The sequence below is a fragment of the Hipposideros armiger genome, unplaced genomic scaffold (genome assembly GCF_001890085.2).
Source record: "Hipposideros armiger isolate ML-2016 unplaced genomic scaffold, ASM189008v1 scaffold_410, whole genome shotgun sequence".
In the NCBI taxonomy this organism is placed as follows: Eukaryota; Metazoa; Chordata; class Mammalia; order Chiroptera; family Hipposideridae; genus Hipposideros; species Hipposideros armiger.
This window is the reverse complement of record NW_017731760.1, coordinates 334988-349111: the sequence shown is the minus strand read 5'-3', so window position 1 is coordinate 349111 and position 14124 is coordinate 334988. Positions and strand designations below refer to the sequence as shown.

At 45.2% G+C, this 14124-nt stretch overlaps 1 protein-coding gene across 5 annotated transcripts in view; it reads right to left on the bottom strand.

Annotated features, from left to right (window-relative positions):
• Nucleotides 1-8232, bottom strand: part of NMNAT3 (nicotinamide nucleotide adenylyltransferase 3) — a 110326-nt gene extending 102094 nt beyond the window's left edge. For 3 of the 5 annotated variants that reach the window (XR_002126378.1, XR_002126380.1, XR_002126379.1), the window contains exon 1: nucleotides 8209-8232. Coding sequence is in view for 1 of the 5 variants with exons in the window: in XM_019663921.1 (XP_019519466.1) it covers nucleotides 8209-8210 (2 nt within the window). In the remaining 4 variants the exon portion in view is untranslated. The remainder of the gene's footprint in view (nucleotides 1-8208) is intronic. The other 2 variants (XR_002126381.1, XM_019663921.1) reach the window with 1 other exon arrangement.
• Between the last annotated feature and the right edge of the window lie 5892 nt (nucleotides 8233-14124).

The window sequence follows — 14124 nt, the reverse complement described above, 5'->3', positions numbered from 1 at the left end:
TTATTGAATGCATGCTGAACCACAGCTTAAAGGGAAATGGCCTTGTTTCTCTAAAACACTGGGATCATGAATCTTTTCTATACAAATTCCCAAGTGCCCATAACTCAAAGCATATGAACTTGAGCCACTAAATCCTATTGAGATTGCGACATGAATAATTTCAATTCATCTCTTGGAGTAAGGCCTTCACTTGCAGTGACAAATACTCTAATAGACTTAATAAATATAGAGAGAATGTTTCCAGACTCTGCATTATGCCCCCAAACTTCTGCCATGATCCCTCCTCCATGCATAGGAAAAAACAAGCATATAAAATGGGTTGGGCCCCACAAAACTATAGAGTGAATTAAGTTGAAATGTCAGCACAACTATCTTCTATGCCTCAATTGTGAATAGATATTTTGATGAAGAGCTTACTAAATCTTTAATTGGAGATGGAGTGTTTCTATATAAAGGCAATGACTACAAAACATTTATCACAGTGCCTGGAGCCATAACTACAGAAATTCTCTCCCATCCTCTGGTGTCAGCGTCAGTATGGTAAATCCAGTATTAATATGAAAACATGGCACTGGAGATATAATTATGGCTTGATACAAATGAGGTTAAATGCTTTCGCCTAATGAATTTTTCTTTTAAGATCATCTTAATGTACTTGAGAAATAACAGGAAAAAAAAATCAAGCTACAACAAAGGGGGAAATATTGCAACAATAAAGATAAACCTTATTATACACTGAGGCCCTCTTTTAAAGTGTTGGGTCTCAAACGGCACAGCTGCAGAATACTAGCACTCTGTCACATCAATCAAATATTGGTAGACCATCCCAATTCACAGGGAAAAAAAGTACGGTAATACTTTTCTCATTTAAAGCTTTAGTCCCATGATTTTCCATAATCTTTTGGGATTGGTCACTACTTCACGCGGTCTTCAATTCCGTAGAAGCAGATCTCTGATTCAGCCCAGAAGTAGGGATTTGCTTACCTTCCGTTTCATACACTGATAGCGGTCATCACGGTGTTCAGGGGACAATGTCATGGCAGACACAGCTGGTGCTACGCCCTGAGCTCTCAGACCTCACCAGTTTAGAGAAGCCAGCTTCTACATGCCAGCACCTGCATCCCTTGCCCTGGGGCTTCACCTGGTGACACAAAGCGGCTGGAAGTCTCAGACAATTCACTCCCCGAAGGAGCAATGCTCAACCAGTCAGGGGCAGTAATGGTGCACATCCCCGGCCCCACAAGGGGCTACCTCCGGGATGGGCGTTCGTTCTATGCTGCTGGGGACTCCTAGCAGGTTTAAACTCCAGGGGTCCACACTGGTGACCTTCTCGATCGATGGTGCACTCCTCGCTCATTTCCCTACTTGCTAGCGCTTCCTGAGATCTCTTCCCAAATAAACCATGCAGACTCAAATCCTTGTCTCAAATAAAGGCACATGTCATGATTTCCCAATGTTTGGTTAACTGAGTGGATTTGAGAACTACTGTTTTAGAATATGCCCTTGGCCATGCACTGGGCCATTGCCACCACTGGGCAGCAGAGGCTACATGGGTACAGGGCTGACACAGGGAGAATTGGCATTAAGAACATACAATGCAGTCCCTGAGGTACTGGAGTACCCTGGCCTGAGGGGGACAAGAAGCCAGAGCCATTGGGGCTGCCCCAGGCAATTGCTGACTCAGGGAGTCTGTGTGTGTGTGTGTGTTGTGGGGGCAGAGGTTGCTGAAATTTCACCAATGAGGCCCCCAAAGGTTGCAAACTCCACCACCTCCCTTACCCCTCAGGAAGAAGGGGGGAACAAGGAGACAGGCTGGCAGAGGGATGTGAGGCTACAGGGCAGTTGTTTTCTTCACCTTAAAAACCCTGAGAAATCTGAGTCTACAGGGCCACAGTGAGCACATCTGCAGGCCATTCAGCCAGGGCACCCAGAGTATGTCCCTCCACCAGTGTGACAGGGAGGCAGGCAGCCAAGCCTGGCCTTAGAAATTTGTTGACTGAAAGATCTAATCAGGTTAAGGCCACAAATGTTGTGCTTGTAAAACTGCAAACAGCATAATGATGACTATTTAACTTAGCTCATTTGAGGATTTAAAGAAAGTTATAGGAGTAATAAAACAATATAGAAAGTTTGAAATATGTAAAAAAGTTAGTCATAGTTCCCCCTGTTCAAATGCAATTCTTGTCACCTTTGGGGCTTCCCTGCAGACCTTTCCCTGAATACATCTTAAGATAACGGCATTCTGTTCACTGAGCATGAAACATCTTCCCACATTACAAGTCTTCATATGTTTAAATACTGCACAATAGTCCATCAACCTGGTGTTCTGTACTTTGACTATCTTCCTATACTGTATATTCAGGTCCCTGCTAAATTTTCACCATTATCAATAACAATGCATCTTTATACAGTAGTTCTTTTCATTTTTCAAATTATTTTCTTAAGACAGAATCCCTGAAGAAGCCACAGGGTAGTGGCATTTCAGTGACACCTGAAACAGGCAGCTCTCCCCCTTTTATCATCTGTGGACCTTTGATTATTTATAAAATATACAGTGGGTAACAGACACTGGCACCCTTTTCTCACAGAAACACATTAAGGCAAGAATGACCAAAATCATCATAAGAGTTACCTAAACGAAGGCCAGATGGAAGAATTAAAAAGCAAAGCAGTCTTTGATACGAAGTACAGAGTTTGTGCCATAAATGACTATTTCTGATCTTTAAAATGAACATTTGAAAGTCAGTAATCCTCCACACCAAATCATGTAACAGGCATTTTGTCCTAATGATCACCTGTTCACAGAGAAACATCTCGCCTTTTAGAGCCTGCTCTTTCCCTGGCGGGGTGAGATTCCCTTAGTGACACATTCATTCTCTCCAATATGTAACTTTTGGGGATCAAATTTGGGTTCGTTTGCATAACCTGCTTTCATCATTCTTTTCCCCCTAATGGCAGACCCTTTGCAGGGAGCAGACTGGCTGACAGCAATCAGGATGAATGTGTAGGTCAGCCTTGCTCCAAGTTCTCCTCTCTTTTGAATACTGACTAGGCCGGAAGGACCAGAATCAAGGCACTAACCTCCCACACATCCGCCTTTAATATGTTAACTCTGTTTCTGCAAGTCAGCTCCAACACTCCTACCTGGGCTGTATCCTGGCGTGACAAAAGGAAGGGTGGGGAGGGGGACTGATGGGAGGGGAAAGGCAGGAAGGAAGATTGGCTCTAATTTAACACCATCCTAGGAGCTCTGAAAAGTTCCAGGCTGACTGATGGACACATTTGCTCCTTAGAATGCTTTTTATAAATACCCACCACTTAACATGCACTTTGAAGAGACATAAATACTGTCACTGTGTGTCAGCCTAATGGAAGGGCGATTTCTACAGTCACTTGTTTTCTCCATGGAGCAGACCACATGATCACAATCCTATTAATGCTGTACCCTGAGAAGGCAGCAGTCAAACCCAGCCCACCAGGGAGAAGCTTAAGGCTTTGTCAACCTCTGCACAGAGATGCCAGTTTCCTTCCTTTGCTTCGGGGAAGATGGCAGCTCATCTCTCCTAATAAGGTCTACATTTGAGACTGGTGGGGATCGAAGATGTCTTTTGTCAACAGCTCTGGCCAAACAAATAAAATAACTCTATAACAACGTTCAGTGATGGAAAGAGAATGTTTCCTGGGGCTGTTTGGATCACATCTTATTTAAAACGGGTCTGTGAGTGGTATTTTCTCCTTGTTCTCAGTGGAACTGAATGGGCTTGAAGGCAGGTGGGGTGTCCCTCTGGAGGACGGCTGGCTCCTCATGAGGGACAATGCTAGGGTGGCATCGCTTTCCATGCGGACCGGACAACAGCGGTCAGCTTTGCCTTTCTTTCCTCTCAGATGCCAGGTCACTGGCTACAACGTGATGAAAATCTATGCTGGAACCTCATCCTGGTGCGCCCAGGGCTATCAAAGAAGGAGAAACCAAACAGGCTCTCAGGTAGACCCTGTCCCTCGGAAGAGAGAGGGCTCCAGCACCCGTCCCACCAGATCTACCCTCACAGCTGTACGCTGCTGAGAACTGGAGTACCCAATGAGACAACACCCAAGGAGAGGCTCCAGAAACTCTTATGGGGCAAGTAAATTGGAGTAGTAGCATTATTCTCCCATTTCAAAGCCAAAGCACAATTACTTTTGGAAATACATACACATTCTTGTAAAATTACCTTGGTAGCATAACACATTGTTTACCAAAATTTATAGAAAAATACTATCCAACAGTCTTCAAAGGTATATAAATAAATGAGTATAAGCCTCCAACCAACGCTTAACGTTGGTGGTCAGCACGCTGTAGTGTAGACAGATATGGAATTATAATGTCGTACACCTGAAACTTATATAATGCTATTAACCAATGTTACCCTCAATAAAAACAATAACAGAACATTTCTGGATACACGCACTCTATTTACAGTGATACTGACTATATTTCTACATCTGTCCTGCCTTTACACATTCTCACAGCTCGCCAGGCTTCTGCTTCATGGCAGTTAACCCAGTTTATAATTTGACACTATGTGTGTGTGTGTGTGTGTGTGGTTAATTCTGCCTTTGTTAATAATCTGTCTCATGATACCTGTGGGCCGCATGCGGGTTAAAACTGTCATTTTGGCTCAGCATTCTAATTGCTGGGACACTGAAGAATTTGTAGACGGAAGACAGGGGCGAAGTAAGGAGGACAATGAGCCAGGCACAGTTCTGGGTACCAGGGACACATGGTCCAATCGCTGTGGAAGTGCTCACAGCCCAGCAGAGGAGGTAATTCCAGGAAAGCTGGGAAAGGGCATATCTGGCGAGGTGCCCACCGGGGCTACGGGAAGGCAGCTGTTCTAGGAAGTCCAGCTTTAGAGGCAGCTCTGGCCAGAGGCAGGACTGCAGGGAGGCACGGACATGCAGATGAGAATGTCACTGGGCAGGAGGCCAGGCTCAGAGATGACACTCTTGAGTGGAAAGAGCAGACAGCTCTCACTTCCAGAAGACACCGCCTACCCCATCCAAGGAACTTTCACCCCAAAACCCATCACTGTGAACCTAAGATTTCCCTGGAGCCTATATCCCCAGGTTCACACTAGAAACAGAATGACTTTCTATTCCTAGTTCCTAGACTGGCGCTGAGGGTTTGTGTGCACGTGAGCGACAATGATGAAAGAATCAGGAATCCACTGTGGCTTGTTAAGCACCACCACACAGAACTGCACGGCTAAAACATCAGGGCAGGAGCTGCCATCCTGAGGCCTGCCTTGCAAAATGGGATTTGTCTGTCTTCGCCAGGGAACTGTGATAAATGAGCAAAAACAGACACTGGTCAGGACAAGCCACTTTATTTAAGAGCTTCGACAGTCTAAAGTGGTTTAACATAGATGCATGGAAGATTTATCTAGTTGATAAAATACCTGAACTTGAAAGGCACATAAATTATAATTTTGCAGGTTTCTTTCCTTTTAAGATTTCACATAGTCGAGTGCTTTAAGTAATAAACGAAACGCACATAAAGTTGACTTCATTTCACACAACCTGTCTGGTTAGTGTCTGCAGACAGCCATTGCTTCCGAATGGGACAGAGTTCAGAATCAACACCACCTATCCGTATCTGTGGCCTTCTGTTCCTCACCACAGTGAGATCATTGGGGGGATTCATAAATATGAACAGCAGCTATTACTGACCGGGCACGTACCATACCATGTGCTGTGCGCTAAGGACAGCATTCATATGCTTATATATGAGCATGATTTCATACTCATTAACAGCCCTATGAGTTAGGTACAATGATGTCTATTTCACAGACGCAAAAACTGAGCTTTAGAGAGTTTCTGTGACACATGCGAGGTCACACAGACACTTTTATCTGAATCCAAAGCTGTGGCGTTTACCACTAAGCTGCAACATAAATGAAAATACGTGGTCCTTAGCAAGTGCTCAAAAACACCAGTTCTCTTTCCCTGTCTCCATACTCCTTTCTTTTAACAGCACACTTAAACACAGGGATTCTTGCCTTCCAGACTTACAATTCATTCATTCATTCATTCATTCATTCATTCATTCATTCATTCTGGACTCAGTACTCTGCTGGGTACAGGACTTATATCATAGAACTGGACTCCATAGTTCCTAGACCAGTCTCAGGCAATTACCATATGAGGGCAGGGGCAGCCCCTCAAAGGACACCCACACTCAGCTGTGGGTTAGAGACACAGTGAGAACAAGGCAATATGAGATCTTCTTCAACGCTTGATATCCCCCCATGACTTCTGCTGTGTTTTCTCTGCCTGAGTCTTCAGGCTTTCTGACAATGTGGCTGTCCGGGAGGCCCTTTATCATACAGAACACCCCTTTTCTCCTGCCAGGCTGATGCTTTCCAGTAAAACCATTGCAACAGATAACTCAATTCCCCTGCTTATCACCCTGCACAGTCCTTCCCATCCAACCCCTCACCCCCACCTCTTGCCCTCTGCCTGCCTTGTTTCACCAATTTGGGGCCAGAATATGGAATAATAACGATAGCAGCAGCAGTAGTAGTAACTTCCTACAGGTCAAACACTGCTCTGTGTATTTTAGGTACATTAACTCCTTTAAATCCCCATAATAACCCCTGAGGTAGGCACTATTATTATTCCTACTTTAGTTCATTTAGGGCAAGAAGGAGTTAATATCTCTTCAGGGCAAACGATGTGCCAAGCTCTGTTGTTCAGCTTACACACTCAGACCAGGGTCAGTCACAGAGCTGGGAAGCAATGAAGATGAACGAACCCAGGTCTGCAAATGCCTAGCCTAGCGCTCTCCTTCTCTCCAAGTCAGGGACTGCCCTCTCTCCCCCACCCTCCAGCATCCTTGTGTTAGCATCTGTCCTCTGCTTTCTTACCACCACCCACAAACGGTGCCAGACTCCTCTCTCAACTGTGCCTCCCCCACTCTCTGGGCCCCCCAAGCCACCTTTCATGGAGCAAATCCTGAGTCTACACCAACAGTATAAACAGAGCCAAGGAAGAATTTGGATCATTCAAGCCAATCAAATACACCAAGCAGTTGATGGGTGTTTCCTGAAGCCCCAAACCTCCTAAATCCCTGGAGTTTCAATATCTGAGGGGCTCAGTGAGGGACCAGCAGGGTTGCTGTCTCTGGGGAGATTTCTGGCTAGTTTGAGAGGGTGACGCCACCAATACAAGGAAGGCAGTAATTGATGCTCAGTGGAGTCAGGTGAGCCTTATGTTCTCGGGGATTCATGGAGCTGGCAGTAACAGGTGAGCCGTTCCTGGGCAATGGCTACCTAGTCAGAAGCAGGGGTCTTTCCTGGGCCAGGCCAGAGGGTCAGACCCTCCCCCCCTCTCCCCACCCCAGGGTCCCAGAGCACCAAGCCCACCAGGCTGGAACTCAAAATACTTCGCCTGGCCTGCCCCAGATGAGTTCCAGGAGGGCAGGGCGCGTGTCTGATTTCCCTTTCAATCCTCAGAGGCAGTGTAAGGTGGGAGCCAGTTAAATGTTTCCAGAATGAATGACCAAACCAGTGTCATTTTAGAGAACAGGCTGTTGACAGACTACTCAGACAAGGAAACAGGACTCAAGGAGAGGATAGTGAGTTTGCTCAGAGGCAGGCATGTTGTTTAGTCCAGATCAGCATTCTGCTCCATCCAGCTTCACCTTTACTTCACTTACTACACACCTGAGAAACACTGTGAAGTCATTTACATTCAACATCTCAATGGTTGGTGGGTAGGCACAGTCCCATTTTACAGGAGAGGAAGTTAAGGAATTTGATGCCCCGCCCCCGCCCCCCAGCGCTCTGCAGGCCAGACACACTGACATTCCTTTCCTCAAACACACCACATTCTCTCCCAACAAAAATGTTTGCTCTGTTGGTTCTCCACCCTGGACTGGAATTCTTCCATTCTCTTACAGATGGGGACCACAGGTTAAATGCTCTCGCAGCACCCTGAACTTTCTATCCTCACAGCTCTTAGCCACAATTTTAACGTTTACATTTGTGTGCGGGACTTTTCCACTAGGCTGTGTGCTCCACGGAGGCATGCACCACGTTCGTTTGCCCACCACTGTATCCCCGGGACTTAGGCCAGTGGAGGGCACTCAGTGGATCTCGGTAAGAATTTGTGGGATACTTATTTGTATCTGTTACGTGCACAAGTGCTGAAGGTGGAATCCGAACTCACATCTGCCGCGCTCGGGTCGGAGCCACAGGAGTACTGGGGTTAGGCTGATAATACTGAAGCAAGAATGGGCGGCGCGCAACGGTAGAGGAGGCGTTCTGGGGTCGATCCGACCCGGGACCCGCTGCTGGGCTCCGCACCCCTCCGCCATCTGTCACGCCGGCGCCCAGGTTTTGGCGGGCGCCCGCTAGGGCAAAGGCGGGCTCATCAGGGTCGGCCCGGCTGCGCTTACCTGCGCGACACGGGGCTCCTCAGAGGCGCTCGGCGAGCCTTGGGGGACTTCCGGGGACTGGGACATCGGCCGCGCCGAAACGAGGCTCTCGGCCTGCGAGCGGCCCAGCACCCGAGAACCCGGCGGGCACAGCGCCTGGTCTGGGGACGCAAGGCCCTCTGCAGTGGGACAACCCCAAGGCCAGCGCGCCTCAACCCTGCGCTGGGGGGCGGGTCTAAAGCAAACTTGACCCTGCGCTCTCCTGGCTCCCCGGTGTAGGCGGAGTCACAGGGAAATTTAGCTCTGCGCCATGCCTCCTCACTGGGGGCGGGCCCTAAGGAGACTGGGCTCTACGCCCCGCCCACCAACCCCACCCCCATCCATGACTCACTGGCCCTTTTGTTAACGTGCGTGTTTGGTTTTTATTTTCCTGTGTTTTGTATTCCGTTTTATTTCTTATTTTATTTAATCTTACTTCATTTTTAACGATCAAATTAAAATATATATCAAAGTAAGTATGGACACTTTTTACAAAGTAAAATTTTCTAGATGTTCTTTATGAAAGCACAGGCCCCTCTCCTTTGCTCTCCACATACAGCTCTTTATATCAGTTCCTGCATTTAGTTCTTCTGGTGGTCACCTCTTGTCGCTAAAAAATGAGCTTACATAGCGATTTCTTGATTTATCTATTGACTTTCTGCCATGTTAGATGAGGATTTACTGTTTTACTGTGCCCCTGCCTCCCTTCTCCTGACAAATTTATACCTCTATTCTCAAGTCTTGCCCTGGTGAGCTCTGAGACCTCAAACCTAGAGTGGATAAAGGTTTGCTGGGACCTGAAGCTTATAAAATGGTGGGGAGAGGGGGGGAAAAAAAGGCTGTTTTAGAAAGCTTTATAGAATTAAGGCTTGCAAATGAGCATTTATTTAGAAGGAGAAAAGCAATCAGAACAAAATCCTGGGGTCTTGGAGATTCAGGTCCCTATCCCCTGAGATCTTAGGTAATTTATTTCCTGATTTTGCTTCCCCAATGTGGCCTGGCTTCCTCCGCCCAACCAGAACCCTCCATAAATCCCAACCTCCCCAGGGGCAGTGGGGTGAAAGTCAAGATTCATCAATATCTGCCATTCAGATTTCCTAATGGAGTGAATTCGAGTGTGCAAAAAAGAGAGACGTCAAGGGTGTTGTCAAGGATTTGTGATTGCTGCACACTTAATTCCCAGCTTTTCCTAGTAACAAATTCTTAGTATGGAGAGTATTTTTTATAAAGCTGGCTTTGGGCCCCTGCCGAGTCAGCAGACCCTCACAATGCTCCCATCAGTTTGGCTGGACAGGCACACTGTCACCAATTTTAGGAGGATCCCTACTTGTCACTCTTGTATCAGCACAGTGGGCACACAACTAGCATCCAATAAGTGCTCAGGTGAAGGGGTGGGTCTACTCTTTCCAACTCAGACTGAAGAAACAGTGTTCATGCCCTATCTGAAACCCCTTCTCTCTTTAGAGAGTTCAGTCCTCCCCCTTCATTTTGTCAACAAAAATTCTCTGTCGCTAATCTAATGTCAACTGGAATCCCCAATCTAGGGTACGAAAAAAGGAGAAGCTTCATTCAGGTGAACAGTTTACCACCCCAGGAAATGCAAACTTGGGTAGAAGCCGAAAGTGCATTCTGTCTAGACAAAGGGGAGGCCACTTTTTCTAGAGAAAGTTTCTGCCCTTGTTCCCAATTGGTCAATTTGTATGCAAATGTGGAGTCCAAATTTCCAGTCTGATTAATCCAAAAGGCACTGTCCTGATTGGTTAGTTTTGTGCATTCTGATTGGTTGTTATGGGCAACTCTGACTGGATGGGGCAGGAACTCCTTTATTAGGGTTGGCTCAGATGTCAGGAACACAGTGCAGGAGGCTGAAGGCTGTGTCTGTAGGATTTCCCTGAAATGCAGAGTATGTGAAAGGCCTCTGTCAGCAATGGCTGCTGGACTCTGGTTATGAATTTGGGCCCAGTTAACCATGAGGAGTCTTTCCTGGCAGATATATTCCTTCTTGAGGTCCATATTCTGCTCTGCCTTCCTTTTCTTCTGTTCATTCTTCTTCTCCTTTCCTTGTTCAGTTCTTGAGGATCAGGGACTTGAGAGTAACTCCAGCTTAGGGTGTGACATGTGCCTCCACTTTGGGCAAAGTCACTTTCCCTCTCCAAGCCTCATTGTCCTTTTCTGAAATTGGAGGTAACAGCCTCTACCTCTTGGGGAGGATTAAATGGCTTAATATCTATGTGTACAAAGATGATTTTTCTTTTCATTTTTTAACAACTCAGAAATTTTAAATATTGGTCAAATTTATTGCTCTTTTCTTTGTATTATTTCTTGATTGTGTATCATACTTTGGCCACCCCCACTCTGAGATTAGAAAAAAAAAATTCAAGAATACGGTAATTATCTTCGGATGTTCTCTTATTGGTAACTCAGTTTGTCTCCCAGCAGACTGAGAGCTTCATGAGATAAGTTAGGGACATCTAAGAATCTGTGTGTAGCATGTTGGTACCACAGGTTGTATTAAAATCAGGGGCTAACTCATTCTGAGTTTGGAGCGTGACCCAAGGAAGGAGAGGCTGGACAACAGAGGGTGAGATGGAGACTGGGCAATGACTTCCTCATGCAAGGGATGCTCCTTTTCCTGGAGAAGTGAAGACTAAGTAGGGCTTGGTCTAGGAGGAAGCCTGGCTTCCTGGGCATGAAGTAGTGTCTCCTAGTGGTGGGAGGTAAGAGCTTCACATAGTAGTCACCCTTCAGCTAATCTCAGTGGGGGAGTAGTAAGGGGTAGTGATTGAGAAATCTATTCTGGAGGGACAACTAGCTCCTAATATTTTAGAAGAGGGAATGTCTAGATGAGAGTGATGCCCTTTTCTTAAAGGCACAAAGGGCTACTGGATCATGGGTATAATGGGAATGATGTTTTTGGATCTTTCTTTTATTGGTAAGTTTCATTTCTCCTGAATTCTATCTGCCATTGTGTCTTCAGGAAGCAGCCAGGTAGTACCACCTCAAGAAGGAGGAGGATTTTACATAGAGGATGCCTCAGTTTGGGCCCCTCAGAAGCAGATCCTGAGACAAGGATTCAAATGCAAGTAGTTTATTTGGGAGTCCACTAAAGGATGCACTGCTCTGTTTATAGCACTCACTAGCTATCATCAACATATATTTTTATTCATTATTTGTCTTCCTCATTAAGTGTTAAGGTCCAAAAAGGGCTGAGTCTTTATGTATTCTGTTCCTTGATATATTCCCACACTTAGAACAGTGCCTGGCACTTAGTAGGTATTCAATAAATATTTGTTGAATGAATGAATTGAGCCAATAAAAAATATAAACAAAATCTGTAAATGTGCATTCAAAAATATTCCAGAATGAAGACTTTCAACTAATCAAGATTGGATTCCTCTCAAATTGGGAAGAACTGTTGGAGAACAGAGAGAAAAAATAAAATAAAACAAAGTGGTTGAGATGCATTAGATAATCTGGTTCATAATTACAGGTGAGTATTAGACTAAGAACGTCTACTCTTTTATATTTGACCCAATGTCTGTATTAAATATTTAAGCAAAGGTTAGCTTGAAAGGCTACATACTCATTTAAAAGTAGTAAGAAGAAAAAAGGTTCCCCTAGTAATTTTAATAATTCAGAATGGTGTTCTGTGGCTTCTGTTGGCATTTGAGGGCCCAAGATGGTAGCTGCTTACCTGAAAATAGAGGCCTTGATTAAATATTTAAGATCGCCCTTATTTTCATTTTCTGCATATTTTTTATTCCTGCTTCCCACATTTTTTTTACCCATCCTTCAGCTGCACAATTCGCACACTAATGTTAATGGAAATGTTTCATGGATTATTAAGTGCAGCTAAGCAATGAGCTTTTGCTAGAACATAAGGCCAAACTGGGGCTACTTTACTGTTCTAACAGCCATTTTTTTCTTGAAGGGACGGACTCTGAATTTACAGAGGCCTCTGCTTGTTATTCTGAAGTTTTGTAAGGCAGGTGCATGTCTGCTGCAGAAGAGACTTTAAAGTGGAAAACAAAGAGTCCCTAAAACAAGAACAGTTGAAATGATAGACTTGATAAGTGGACCCTTAATATTATGGCAAGAAGACACTACATAGTGCCTATTTGCTAATGAAAACATTGCACTCTGGTGCCATCAGCAGTAGAGTGGGTTTTGGTTAGCATCTGCATGGGCTTAATTGTCTAAGGAATGTTCCAGGAGCAGCACTCCAGTGCTGTGAATTATCTTTCCTAATGGAGCTTTTATATTCTACCCCTGTCGCTAAAACTGTAATCCAGGCTTTGACATTCACCTGGGCCCACTTGGTACAAAGAAGGCCTTCTGAAGGAGGTCAAAGTCATAATACATTGTTCACGATGAAAACCACTTGAGGCATAAGCTATCATTTTTCAACGAGTAGAGGGGACCCAAAGAGGTTAGATGGTTTTCTGAAGACCATATGCAGCTGGTCAGAGATGGGGCTGGAATATCAGTCAGGATTTTGTTGTTGTTGTTACAAGCAATTGAAACAGTCTCTGCTAACTGAGCAGAAGTGAGTTTATTGGTAAGACTGGGTCTTCAGAACTTACAGGAAGGTTGGAGATCCAGGTTTAGGAAGGGACAGGAAGAAAGCAGTTCTGAAAAGCTAGAAAGTGAACACCCTGGAAATGATCTCTGAGCAGAAATGTCTACTTCAGGGATAGATTATTAAATCCCAGCCACTTATTCTGTATTATTTAACTCATTCATGAGTCAAAGTCCTGGGGGAGATCCTCTGATTGGCCAAAATTAAGACACCCTCCTCTGGCTGTCCTGGGAAAGGAGTTTGCAAACCCTTTCAACATTGGATGTTGAGAGGATGGCCCCTGAATTTACTCTCCTACCAAGACTCTCATAGTGGAGAGAAGCAAATCCCCAAAAGCAACCCTCAAAAGATGGTGTTAGGAGGAAGGCAGAGATGCAAGGAAGCCCCAGTTTAATTTAGAGTGACAGACTCCTGTGCAGCTGGAAGTGGCCCTAAGAAGCAAACAGGGGTTTACTTGGGATTACTAAGAAGGTTTTACTTTTCAAGCACAGGAGCTCCCAGTCCCACTCTTTCCTTCTTATGTCCTGGAATGTGGATATGAACCTGCAGGCCAAACAGCCATCTTGAGTCTATGAGGTGTCAAGTGTGAACTCCAAATCACTTGCTACAAATGGATAAGTGGATAATGAGAAGGAGTCTGATATGCTATTTGTACATATACCACGGAGCTGTTGGATCAGCTCTGAACTTCCTACCTGCAGACTTCTTATTTTGTAAGAAAATTCAAAACCCATTTGGCCAGGCCACTATAGTTGGGTATGAGTAACATGCAGCCTAACATAATCTGGTAACACAAATTGGTCCTAGAATTCCGGTCTCTTGATTCCCTATGCAACACCATTCTTGTTCCACTTACAAAGACATGATTCCTACCTTCAAGGACCTTATGGCTGAATTGAGGCCAAAATAATACTCTTAAGTAAGTAGAGGGCAAGAACCTGTGATACATAATGCATTCTTAGCAGTAAGGAACAGGTGATGAGAGCAAAGACAGAGTTCAAAGGCCAGCCTTTCTGCCCAGCCCTTGCTCCATCCTCCTGCCCCTGGGCTCTTCCTGTCATGACCATTCTCTTCTCCATCTCCACCTTCA